Below are 13,030 nucleotides of genomic sequence, written 5' to 3' on the forward strand. Positions count from 1 at the left end.
ATGCAGAACTCGAGGGTTGAGATAAGAACAATTTAAGAATAGAAATAAAAATAAAAGAACAATAATAGTAATAACAACAACAACAACAGTTATAATGAAAAGGAGGGAGAAGGGGAGAGGAATGAAATCAAAAGGGATGGGAGAAAAGAAACTAAGTGATGCACAATACAACTGCTCACCACCTGCTGAACGATGCCCAGCCAGTCTCTGATCATATCGGCAGGCCCCAGCCACCACGACTTCTCCTCACCCTCTGCAGTTTATATACCAAGCATGACACCCCATGGTATGGAATACCTCTTTGGCTAGTTCAGGCCAGCTGACCTGGCTGTGTCCCCTCCCAATTTCCTGTGACCCTCCAGCCCTCCCATCAGCAAGGCCTGTGTTTAAAGGAGAAATTCACACAGACATGGGTACCACTAGGTTTACTTTGATCACAACTAGGACTTGGGCCACCGCCTCCGTGAGTGGCAGAGAACAAAGGGATACAGCACAGCTTATATACACTCATCAAACCATTAGTCAATGTCCGAAGTTTTTAGAAGTTTACTTTGGTCTTGTCAGTTCTGCAAATCCATCACCTGACTGTCCCAGTGGATTCATCTATTCTGTTGCAGTCTCTGCCTCAGTTCCAAGGTCCTCCTTGGATCATGATCTTTCTGCTGCTTTAACTCGCACAGTCCTTCAGGCACACTCAGTCTTTGAACAAGCAATTCCTATTCACATATACTGATTTTTTCTAGAAACACCTGCATTTCTGAGAGCACCTGTGTACACAAATTGATCATCTATTGTTTCTCTGTCCTCCCACTGATTAACTTGACTAAGTTTTAAACCAGCCTTGGATTAGGGCTATACAAGGGATGAAGCCTGGTTCTGCCATTTAGCAGCTTCAGCACTTTAAATTTCTTAATTAAAAATACATTTTCTTTAACAGTCTGAAAAACTAAAAAGTCCTTGACTTTGTACAAACATTACCCAGCAACAATGAAAACCATCAGTGTGCCATCAACATTGCTCTCACACTAAATCCAAAACGCAGCACTGCACCAGCTACTAAGAAGAAAACTAACTCTGTCCCAGCTGAGAGCAGGGCAGCAGGTTTCCCGTCCCGCCAGGCAGCGGGCTGCCCTCCCCGCGCGCTGCCTGCGGGAGCTCGGCTCTAGGGAGGAGAGGGCGGGCAGCAGCGTGCAGAGTGGTCACTGAACTCTGACAGTGCTGCGGTACCGGGGTCAGCGCTGGGACGGTCAGTCACCTCTACTGAAGCGTCCCAATAAAACAAACTCATCTCAGTCCCCACAGACGCCCAAGCCCCTCTAGCAGCACAGCTTTCCTGGGCGAGTTTAGCCCCATCTGGGAGAAGAAAGTGGAAAGTGCAACCCTGCCCCTGGCTCAGCCGGCCGTGGCTGGGCTGTTTGTTTTCTGGCTCTATTTAGATGACGCAGTATCAGGGAGGAGCTACCGTGGCCCTCAAAACCGAAAGGGAAAGCAGTGACAGCTACCTACGACGCAAGAGGGGCTGTGGTGTCAGCGCCCAGGCAGCACCGGACCCAGCAGCAGGCACGAACCCGCTCAGCCCTCTCCAGCGCCTTTCAGCTCCACACACAGCCAGATGGGCAGCCCGTAAGTACCCTCCACTGAGTCCCTGCAGAGGAGTGGTAGAGGATTTATAGAGGAATGAAGGCAGTTTAATTAACATTGATAATATACAGCTGTGGGCTGGCTTCAGGGGCCGTGGGTTGGTTGACGTGGATAATGTGCAGCTGTGGCTGGTTCCTGCTAAGTAGTTCAATAGCTCTAAGGGGTACAGAAGAGGAGTTCTGGATGAAGAGACCTAGAAGAAGCAGAGGGAGGAGAGAGAGAGTGTACCCTGGATGTAGGAAAGACAAGGAGAAGAAGGGGGTCCAGATGAGAAGAGGCTGGCTGGAAGAGGAGCTGGAGAAAGAAGACTCTGAATGCAGCAGAAGCAAGAAGCAGGGTGGACTGGCCTGAAGAGGATGAAGAAATAGCACAGACAGTAGATGAACTTTTGAAACCTTGTTGGGGGTTGGTAGCTGTGCTGGAGCAAGGTGTGGGAACTACTTATTGAAGTTAACCTGGTATGTCATGGTAAAAGCCTTGTTGCAGCCAGCTAGTTTTGATAGTGCTACAACAAGTCCTCCACCTTCTCAATGCTGCTGGCATTGGGAGTTGCTGCCAGAAGTGGTACTGCAGGGTGCTAATGTCTGGGAGGCAGCAGGTCCTTCCATAATTGTAGGACATTCTTGGGGCAGTTCCTCTGCAGCCCGGTCTGCATCCCGCTGGCTGTTTTCTTTTTGCCAGCAATCCTTAGCTTGTCAGCAGCCTTTCTTCACCTATGGTTTCCCTGCAGCTAATCCTGTCCATGGGGAAAGAGGGATCCTGGGGAGGAGTGGGTGGCTTGAAGGAAAGATGCTAAGTCCAAAGCTGTCTTCCTTTCCCACCACTCTTGCATGGCATCACTCTCCTTAGCAGCTGGGGAGGGGGAATGCAGGCAAGCAGTCTTCTGTGGAGCTCTTTGGTGCAAGAGAAAATGCCTGTTCCCTCACCCCTCTGCATTCAGCCTGTTCGCTGCAGCAGGGTCCATCGGCTCCACAGATACGTTCATTCCTGTACAGAGGCCAGATCCTGTGCTGGAGCTGTGTGCCTTGGCCTCCCTGTCCCACTGCCTTCAGCCAGCACTTGCTGAGCGGCACATACAGCTCCAGGCTGGGAAGGTGCTCACCCACCTACCAGCTGGCAGAGGGAAGGGCTCTGCCATCCTGGCAGCACAGAGGGTCCCTACAAGCCCCATCTCACACACAGACACCCCAGGGAGCTCCAGAGCTGTGTGCACAGAGCCCCTCTCTGCCTGGGAAACTGAGACACAGAGCTTCCCCCAAGGTGAAGTCCAGTGCTTCCAGTGATGCCTGCCCAGAAACAAGGGGGGGCTGAAGCCAGGCAAGGGCTCATGGCATTGTGCTTGCTTTCCTCTTTCTTGCACCTTTGAGGTAGAGCTGCAGATGCTCTGTCTGAAGGCACAGGCAACTCCATAGAGGTAGAGGGGCTGTGGATGTCTGGGAAAAGCCCCAGCTGGACACCAGGTGACAGCTCTTTACTGTTTATCTCCTGCTTCTCAGCCAGGCTGCCCCCAAACTAGCCTCAGGGCCGAGCTCACAGGTGCCATGTCTGTGGCTGTGCAGGTGGCAGGTCTCTGCTTTCATTGCCAATCTGTAGGTCACCTCCAAGCCAGCTGCGTGCTGTCTGCCCCAGCTGGCATAGGGCACACACACCAGGCACCTTTTTGTCCCTGTCACAGTCATGCCTGCTGGGCTGGGGAGGCTGCAGGAGGCTGAGGGGCAAATCTGCCTGCAATCTGGCAGAGTGAATAGGGGGGCATTGCTGGAAAAAGAAACTAGGTCCTTATAGACGTGAGCCTGAAAGCAGAGGAGAGGGCAGATACACCATGGGATTTCCTCAGGCCTTCATACATGTGGAGATCACATAGCAGCACAGAGTCTCTGAGGTGGCTCACCTCCACTCCTGCCATATAGTTCCACAAACCTGCTAGGAATTTATTTCTCTGTCCACTCTCTGCTAAACATGTGCATCTAGGACAGTTTTTTAATTGCTTTTGTATTTTATGGAAGTGTGTGTGTGGTGCTGCTAAATAAAAGATAACGTGAGATGGTGGAACACAAAGCCCATCTTCCTAGGAGCCTGCCTTCCTTAGGAAACCAGTCTAAAGAAATATGACAGCAAGAGTTGGCAGGTAGACAGGGCCAGGATCTGGCTGGGCTGTCCCAGTCCCAGCTCTGAGTTCTGACAGAAATCCTGGGGAGATGGTCAGGTGACCAAGAGCCTCCTCCAAGTGAAACTTGTTCTCCCTTTGAGGGCTGTGAGGCAGGATGGCGGGGAGAATGGTACGTGGATGTGAGCCCCTGTGGGACAGGGAGAGAAGAGCTGCAACAACTGGCTGCAGGAGAGCACATGTAAAGACAGACAAACCAAGAAGCAATACCAGGGGCAAGACAAACCCTGGTGAAATTACATGTGTGTGAGGTCTCATTCTCCTACATGCTCTGGGCCCAAGCACGGATATTTTCCTGGTCATTTGTGTCTTCATTGTAGATTCAGAACAGTGGGCATCCTCCATGTGACCTTCCAGTCTCTCCAGAAGGCTGTTGTGAAGAAGACCTCCAAGGGAAGCTACAAGAAGTAGCGAAGTATTCATCAGGGGAGGAGACAGGTCGGTGTCTGGATGCTGTGACTCCCTTCCGTAGTGTGTGTGTGCTCCTGCTGACTGTGATTGTGTGGAGGAGGAGTCTGGGACACAGAAGCTTTATCTCTGTGCACATTAAACATCGGTGCCCCACTCCCAAGCATCTGGGGAGACGAGGATTGGGAGGGGGATGATGAAGGGTCTCTATAGTCACCAGCACTGCAGTTAGGCACCAGGTACAGATTGACCTGGCACTCTAAAAACTCAGAGACTGTACCAAATCATAAGCAGCTGCGGGGTGATGGCCTGGGGCATCCAGGACATCAGGATGATATACTGGGCAATGGGCAGTGGAGGGAAGAAGCGGGACTGAAGTTGTGAACTTCTTGAGGCAAGGTGATAAATGATTCACAGGAGATAATGCTTGGCAGAGGCAGGAAGGGGGTTGTCTGCAGAGCCTCAAGCCAGATGCTGAGCTTGAAGCCAAGGTCTCTTGAATTCCTTGCCCTGTGGTTGTGCCACTGTACAAACCTGGGTGGACAGTGCTGCAATGCCTCGTGGCTCTGCAGCCAGGGATACCCCTTCCTGATGCCACTTCCCTGTTTCTTAGCACAAAGCAGAAGCCTGCAAGTGGACACTGAGGACAGCCCACGTTTCTGGGAGAGGAGCAGGGAGTCCAGCCGGTCAGAGAGGAGCGAGGAAGATTGCAATTGCAGGTCTGTCTCTGTAGCACCCATTTTCCTGGGCCTCAGAGGAGGACAAGTGGCTGTGGGTGGGTCCGCGGTGCCTCTCTGCGGTGGACAATTGTCTGCCCACAGGAAGCATCAGTCCTCAGGCAACCGGGACAGAGGAGCACCATGTCTGACAGCCTCAGTGGGGAGCAGGGCTGCAGGCAATCAGCCCTGCTGTGCCCATAAATGTACGGCAGCAAAAGCCTCAGGGGCATGTGGATTCGGGAAACTGTGGTATCAATGGCATTGGTTGTTCCAGTGCTGGGGGGGTGGGGCGGCAGGGGGAGCCCTGCACTTCAAACCCTGTCATGCCTGCATTTTAGCCAGTAGTCCAAAGATCACAAAGGATGTCCTTATCTGACCAGAACTGGAAAAAACACATTTTCCCAGAATAGCTCTTAACCCCCTCCTTACCAGATAGCAGTGCTTTGCTGCCCTCCCATCACTGCAGTTCGCTGACAGATGCCTTTCTTGTCCAGTGTGAGACCATGGTGCAAAGGGCATGTGTGGGGATAAGGGAACTCTACTGTCCTCCCAGTGCTGGTCCATGTAGGGGACATCATTAAGCCACCTTTGCATGACCAAAAAACGCATCTCCCTCAACCCAGTAACAATGCACAGCAGAGGCAGGACTGAGACACTCTGGCTTTACTTGCAAAGGGAGTCCCAAGACCTCAGTGACACAGGCTCACTGCCCATCTTGGGAAGGGTGCCATAACACGCAACCACCAAGAGGTCCCCCACTTTGTGTTTTGCAGTAGGTGTCCCCACAGCAGACTTTACCATGATACCAAGAAAGCTTGTGGGCACCAGGATGGGTCTGCTGCAACAGAGGTGCACCAGGCACCTGCTCTGTGCACTGACCCTCCTGGAGGCTGCCGGCACCTTGGCCTTAATGTTCTACGCACTGCTATGGGAAGCCGGGAACCTGGTCAACCTCCCTCAAAAACGCATTGGCTTTTACAACTTCTGCCTGTGGAATGAGACAGCCGGGGAGCTGCAGTGCCTGGAGTACAAGCATCTGCAGGTGATGGGCATCAGCCTACTAGGAATGGCACTATCCAGGGTGTGTGTGTATGGCTGCCTGGTCTTCAGCATCTTCTACCCCATTTTTGTTGCACATGTGAAGTGCACAGAGGAGCAAAAGGGATGGAAGGTGATCCTCACCGTACTCATCATCAAGCTGACAATCCTGTCTGGAGGCCTGGGTATATTTCTTTTCCAAACCTCGCACTGGATTCACCCCTCTGATTTCACTGGAGGCTTCCTGGCACTGCTTGGGACTTACGCTCTGCTACTGCTCCAAATTGTCACTGCCACTATACACCTCAGCTGGGCCAAGCACACAACCAATCAAAGCTGTTTGTACTAAGGAGGCTCTGCCCATTGAGATTTGACAGTGAAGAAGATGCAAGAGGTATTGATAACCTGATTTAAAACAGTAATCCCACTGCAGTTTTAGTCACTGGCAGGAATTTCATCCTTGGTCCAAAGGCCCGTGTCCAGCCATGCTCTGGCACGTAGTTGTGTGTGGCGCTCCCCTGCAGTGAGCAGGCAGCAGCCACCAACACCCACAGCACAGCATGGAAGCTTCCCAGGAACTGCAGCACGTAACAACACTCCTCAGCCTGGGACAAAGCATCAAAGTGACAGCATTTCTGGTGCTGAACCAGAAGACAGTGAAGGGGACAGATGAGAATGAGCACACAGTGGACACAGCTCTGGCCATACCTAGCTGTCCTGGTTTCAGCTGGCATAGAGTTATTTTCTTCTTAGTAGCTGGTGCAGCGCTGTGTTTTGGCTGTGTAAGAACAATGTTGATAGCACACCGATGTTTTTAGTTGTTGATGGTTAATGTTTACACCAAGTCAAGGACTTTTTAGTTTCCTGGGCCCTGCCAGCAAGAGGGCTGGAGGGGCACGGGGAACTGGGAGGGGGCACAGCCAGGACAGCTGACCCAAACTAGCCAAAGGGATATTCCATACCATATGACATCATGCTGAGTATATAAGCTGAGGAAAGGAGAAGAAAATGGGGGACACACATTCGGCATTATGGTGTTTGTTCTCCTAAGTAACCATTGTGTGTGATGGAGCCCTGCATTCCTGGAGGTGGCTGAACACCTGCCTGCTGATGGGAAGTTGCGAATGAATTCCTTGTTTTGCTCTGCTTGCATGTGCAACTTTTGCTTTACTTATAAAACTGTATCTCAACTCACAAGTTTTGCCACTTTTTCGATCCTCTCCCCCATCCCACTGTGGGGGCACTGAGCGAGCAACTGTGTGTGGCTTGGTTACTGGCTGGAGTTAAACCACAACACTAGCCTAAGTATAGGCAGAGAAGCAAACAGGCTTCCTCTCTTGGAGATGCCCAAACAGACACTCCTCCTTCTTCACCTGCTGTAGCGGAGGTTCACTGACTAGGGATGCCTTTGAGGGAGCTGTGGCTTCACACTGCCATCACAGCAGTGACAGCCCCAGAGATACACTGGAAATACCCTGTTCAGCAGGAGTATCTGTACTTCAACTGCTGGAATAATATCTAGAGGGACTCTGCTTCAGTTCTTTAGGGTGAAGTGGCCCACATCCAACCCCAGCAGCAGCAGAGCACCTGGAGAGGCAGCCTAACAAGTTGCTGAACAGCCCTAATAAGGAGAGTTTCCATGAGAAAACTGAATATTTTAGTGCAGAGCCCCAGGTTTGTCCCTGCTGGTATTAAAGGGCTGAACCCAGCATTCCAGCAGCCTTTGAGACTGCAGGAGAACGGGTTCTGTGGAGGGCAGTTCACCGTAAAGCTAGCTCAGACCAACACGTGCCTGGTGCAAGGCTGTGCTCAGGGAGCAGTGCCAGGGCTGCCAAAGGACAGGTGCAGTGCGCCAGCTGGGCCATTGTTGCCAGCACTGGATGGAGTCTCTCTGCTGTGGCAGTGCATAGCACTGCTCCACGCCATGTCTGTAACCTTGCACGAAGAAGTGCCTGCTTCGCCTTCCATCCCCTTTGGGGACATGAGGGTCCACTTTCTCTCCTGCTGCAGACTTGGTGGGAATGTGGCTGCTGATGCTGGTTTGACTGATTTTTTATTTCAATAAAGTCTCTCACACCTGCCCTGGAGTCATGTGGTTTGTTCAGTCCCCCTCAGGACCAGGAAGAGGGTGCTAAGCCATCTTCATGCCTTCCTAAACCCCCACGCAGACTACCGTGGGCTCAGCTCCCTCAGGACAGACCCTGCTCCTGCCCGTCTGCTCCCACCCATGCCTTCTTCAGCTTATAGGAAGCCTGCCCTGAGCCTGGAGACAAATTCAGTGTCCCCAAAGGGGACAGCTTGCCACGGCCCACTGTAGCTATCACAGAAGGACCGCAAGAACAAGGGAGACCCAAGGCTGACCACAGCTACCCAGCTCTACAGAGCCAGCAAAGACCTTCAAGGCCAGCAATTCCCTGCTCCCCTTCAGTCCCAGCAGGGACCTGCCAAAAGGACACTCACAGAAACCCACATGTCCTCTTTAATCTCTCCATGCTCTGAGATGCCAAACAGAAATGAACGTAAATTACTCTGAAGCCAAATCCCACTGAACCCAGCACACAGTGGGAGAAGCGAGTACCCCCTTCCTTTTCCCCCATGGCCTCCATGGGCCTCCCACCAGCTCCACAAGCCACCAACACGGCAGATACACGGCCCATGCCAGGCCGTCCCCCCACCATCCTCAGTGCTGGGGGGAGGGGACACTCTTCCCCACTGTCCCCTTTGCTTCCGGGGAGCCTCAGAGAAGGCAACGTTAGCTGAAAAATATCTCCCTGACATATTTCAGAGCATCGTCCTCGGAGTCCTCCCAGCCTGCCAACGCCGCGCCGGCACGCGCCCCAGGGGCTGGAGGGGCCGGCGGAGCGGGGCCGCGGTCACCGCCTGCCCCCGCGCTGGCTGTGCCTGCGGGAGCCGCGCTCCGTGGTGGCTGAAGCTCCCGCTCCTCTCCGCTCCCGGCCGGGGCCTTCTCTTCACCTTCCTCCTCGCGGTCCAGGTTCTAACCAAAGAGAACAACCAGGCCGGGCTGCGCGCCCGGGAGCACCCGGGGAGGCGGGGGCCACCCCACCGCCCCTGCGGGCCACCCCGCGTCGGTCCCGGTCCGCCGCGGAGGCGGTTTCCGGGGCGGCCAAGGGGCAAAGGCACCGGCCCCGGCAGCCTCAGGGAAGGGGACAAGAGGACTGGGAAAGGCGGGCGGCGCCCGGTAGCGCCCCCAGACCCGTCTCCCGGAGAGGGCCGCCGGGGAGCCGGCGGCGGCGCGTTCCCTGCCCGCGTCCCGCAGCCCTCCTGCCCGCCCGGCCGCGCTCGGGTGCGACCAGGGCCGCGTCCCCGCCCCTAGGGAGCCGGGCTCACCTCGGCCAGGACCGCCAGGGCAACGTCCACCAGCTCCGCCTCGTTCATGCAGTGCACCATGGCCGCCGCCCTGGACACCGCACGGGGAGACACTCAGCGCGCCAGGGCCCGGCCTCGCCCGCCCCCACGTCACAGCGGCGCTACCTGGGCCCCGCCGCCGCCCGCCGCCGAGCGGCCTTAGGAGGCGCCGCCGCCGCCGCCCGCTCGTCCCTCGCTGCCACCATCCACGCCGGGAGGAGCCGCCGCCGCCCACCCGCCGCCATGCTCCGTGCCGCCGGCCGGAGGAGGCGGGGGGGGAGACGGGGCGGGCCCGGGAGCCGCGCCGCGCCGCCAGCGGGAAGCGCCGGGCCGAGCCGCGTCCGCGCAGCACGGCGGGGCGGGGCGGAGCGCTGCCGGGCGGCCGTCTGCCGCCAGTCCCCGGCCTCGCTACAGCGGGGCTGCAGGCGAGCGGCAAAACAACCACAACGCCCCCAAAACCCGACAGGACAGGAGCCGGCGCTCGCTCGGGCCGGGCAGCCGGGCGGGAGGCGCGGGCGGGTGCGGGGCTGCGGGGAGAGGCCGGCGGGTGGGCAGGGCGGGCAGATGCGCTGGGCTGGCGTACTTTACTCCAAAACCTCACCCGATGCACAGAGGGCTGCATCCTTCAACATTCAAACAAAGGAGCAAAGCGGGCTCCGCAGCAGCAGCTGTGCAAACGGCACCTTTCCGCAGACGTATTCCTGGGCCCCCGCCCCGGGCGCCCCCACGGCGGAGGCAGAACCCGCTCTCCCCACGCCCCCGCCGCGCTGCCGCTGTTAGGCCGCCCCCTGCCGGCACTCGGTGCTGTCGCCGCCGCGTCGAGACGGGCGGCGCGTCGGGGGCTGCGAGCCGCGGCCGCCGCTCGGGGCGGCCTCCGCTCTTGTCGCCCTCTCCCCGCCCGGGGCCCGACACAGCCCGCCGGAGGCCTCCCGCGGCTGCTGCGCCCGGGGCGGGCCGTGCCCCCGTCCCCGCCGCACGCAGAGGCGGCCCGGACTCCTCAGGGGGAGCGCGGGCCGGCAGCGGCTCCGCGCCCTGCGCCGCCGGGGCCTCGGGCGAAGGGCCGTGGCGGGTGCCCAGCGCGGCCGCCGGCGGTGCCCAGCCCCAGCGGCGCTGCGGGCGGAGTAGACTCCGCCCCAACGGGGGGGGGGGGGGGGACGCGGAGCGGTGAGGGGCAGGCAGTGCCCGTCGCAAAGCCTGCGCCCACCCTGCCTGGCAGAGCAGAAGGCCCAGCAGCAGCTGACAGCTCTTGCTTTGGGACAACTGCTGGCTTTCCCATGGGTGCACCTGCACTGACCAGAGTAGGCAGGATCCTTCACCATGTAGGAGGTGATGAGGCCAAACCACTCTGGCCTGTAGGAGAACGATAACCTGTCACCTGGATGCAGGACTCGAGGGATAGAAATAGGCAATACCCCATTTGTAGGTGTCTTGCCAGTAGTAAGAGCAGAGCAAGAGGAATATGACTCTCCTTTTGATTCTGAGGTACCTTCTCTAAAGGAGGCAGGGGGGCCCCACTGGGCTTGCTTGCTTTTGGGCTCATTTCCCTCTGCTGCTACCTGTTCAGAAGCAGGACCCTGACATGCTATTGCTGCAGGCAAACTGTTCAGTTAGGGCTGGGACAAAGTGAGGTCGAGCTAATAACCTGTGTCTCCCAGCAGCTGACCTCAGAGCTGGATTTCTAGTGTAGGATTGAAGCAGTAAAGCTTCCAGCCTGTTGCAATCCTCCGAAATCCCAGAAGGCTGGCGCTTGTCAGGGTTGCTGGCTTTCCATGTCACAGCTCTCTTCTCCAGCTCCAGTCAGTGTCAAATGTTTGCCTGTAAGGCCTACAGTCTAGATGCTTAGCTTCTGTCTAGGTCCTCTTATCCTGGCCAGGTGTACTCTGGCCCGTTTCGAAAGCCCTGCTCAAGAGAGAGATGCCTAACATGCTGATTGTTGGCCCTTTTCATTCTTTCTGTCACCTGTTACGTTGTTACATGTCTTGGCTGAAATGGGAGCTCTGTGCATGGAGGCGGTCGAGGAGCCTGTGCCAGTTCTCACGTGTGTCTTTTTGAATTATGCAGATAGATTCTGAAGGTCCCAGGAAAATGTCAGCCAGCATGCTGCTTCCAGCTGCAGACAGACACAGAGCAGGCATGCAGTCTGTTGGAAAGGAGCATGGCAATGGTAATCTGATGGACTAAATGGTTACCTTTGTAAGCTTCTCTGGAGTGAAGCAGATGGGGAAAAGCCAAGTAAAATAAGCGCTCACAGCAGCCTTGTGCTTCTTACCTCCTTTGTAGGTGTACTGCCAGCAGCAGGAGCAGAGCAAAAGGAAGATTTTGACTCCTGAGAATGAGGTACTTTTTCTTCCAGAGGTAATGTATTACCAGTGGCAGAAGTCACAATTCTGCAGCCCCAGTGCTGTAATGCAGCGTGGTGTTGCTGGGAGTTCCTTTCCCCACTGTGTTCTTGCTCACTCAGGTTTCTGCGCTGGTGAGAGAAGAGATTCAGCTAAAGAAGGATGCTTCAAATCAAGCAAGTTATTGAGGTGACAGACAGGTGACTGTTAGAGGCTGATGCATGTATTTGTGAATAGAGCCTGTCAGTGTACAGTTCTTGCTACTGAGTTCATGTTGGAGTGGTGCTCAGAGGAAGTGACTGAACATGGGCCTGAACTGTATTTAGTTCAGCAACTGTATTGAGACCTCCTTTTGTTTGACAGCTGTGGAAAATGAAAGAACAGCATATCCAGACTGAATGTTATGCCTGAAGAACAGCATAAAGAATAAGGAGAGGGAACTAACAACTTCCAGGAACCCGCAGGGCCTTCTGGACACATCTTCCAGAACTGCAGCTATCCCAGAACTAGAAGAATGCATGCAACTAAGGAAAAAACACAGCAGTGCAAGGCTTCATTTTCTGTGATCGTGTGGAAACAGGAATACTGTCTTGCAAGATAATACATGATTTTCAAAGACACTTTTGCTTTAGATTACATTCTTTCACTCTCCTTTTGGGATCTGTGCTCTTTTGGGCTCCTGTGATAAGGCCTGTACTTCTTTTTCAGGCTCCAAGCTGGAAAGGCCAGGATGGAAGCCACAGCCCGGCAACAAGCCAGGTTGAAGCTTGGCCCTTCAGAAAGACTTGTAAACCTCTGCCTCTCTAAGCTAGTCAGAGCATTCCCTTTTCATGAGCTACAGAGCCTAGCTCTGTATTCATGTGAGGAACTTTTAAGATTAGGTTTTCCTGGAGCCTAGGAGAGATCAGTTCCTCCATTCTACTGACTGTAGACTGCCCTGAAAGGCATGCTGGCCCATTGCCCAGCTTTCTGGCTTTGAGAGTTGCCTCACAAGACTACAGCAAGTCCTGCTTAACACCATGTTTGTTAAGGAGTTGACAGGAATGTGCTGGGCCCATGAGCTGGAGGTGAGTTCTGGTGGCTTATTTGTGCCACAGAGAGGCTGTGGATTCTCCATGCTTGGAGATGCTCTAAACTGGATATGGCTCTGTGCAACCTGCCCTGACTGACCCTACTTCGAGCAGGGCAGGGACAGACAACATGAGGACACTTTCAGCCTCAATGATGCTGTGCTTTCAAGGCACAAATGTCTCCAGTGATCTGAAAATTTCAGACTGCAGGCCTGGTTTTATACAGTCAGACTTTCTGCCTGCTTTAATGAGCTTCTGCCTGAGCCTGACCTCATCAGAGCT

The 13,030-nt window shown here is 55.2% G+C and overlaps 2 protein-coding genes across 3 annotated transcripts; one reads left to right on the plus strand and one right to left on the minus strand.

The window, feature by feature from the left end:
* Window positions 1-393: 393 nt before the first annotated feature.
* On the plus strand, window positions 394-8,054 carry TMEM140 (transmembrane protein 140). Of its 2 annotated transcripts, none has more exons than XM_080393181.1 (4): window positions 394-1,623; window positions 4,129-4,246; window positions 4,830-4,935; window positions 5,712-8,054. In XM_080393181.1, the coding sequence occupies exon 4, from the start codon at window positions 5,735-5,737 to the stop codon at window positions 6,320-6,322; it is 588 nt and encodes a 195-aa protein (XP_080249307.1). In that variant the 5' UTR covers window positions 394-1,623; window positions 4,129-4,246; window positions 4,830-4,935; window positions 5,712-5,734; the 3' UTR covers window positions 6,323-8,054. The 2 variants fall into 2 exon arrangements, with proteins under 2 accessions (XP_080249307.1, XP_080249306.1); XM_080393180.1 differs by having other exon boundaries at window positions 397-1,623; window positions 5,709-8,054.
* A 380-nt stretch (window positions 8,055-8,434) lies between these two features.
* Window positions 8,435-10,425, minus strand: CYREN (cell cycle regulator of NHEJ; the record flags this gene model as incomplete). Its single annotated transcript, XM_080391627.1, has 3 exons — window positions 8,435-8,968; window positions 9,322-9,391; window positions 9,941-10,425. Coding segments are annotated over 3 exons (798 nt in total), but the record flags the coding sequence as incomplete, so codon positions are not given.
* Window positions 10,426-13,030: the final 2,605 nt, after the last annotated feature.

Source organism: Falco punctatus (genome assembly GCF_963210335.1).
Source record: "Falco punctatus genome assembly, chromosome: 6".
In the NCBI taxonomy this organism is placed as follows: Eukaryota; Metazoa; Chordata; class Aves; order Falconiformes; family Falconidae; genus Falco; species Falco punctatus.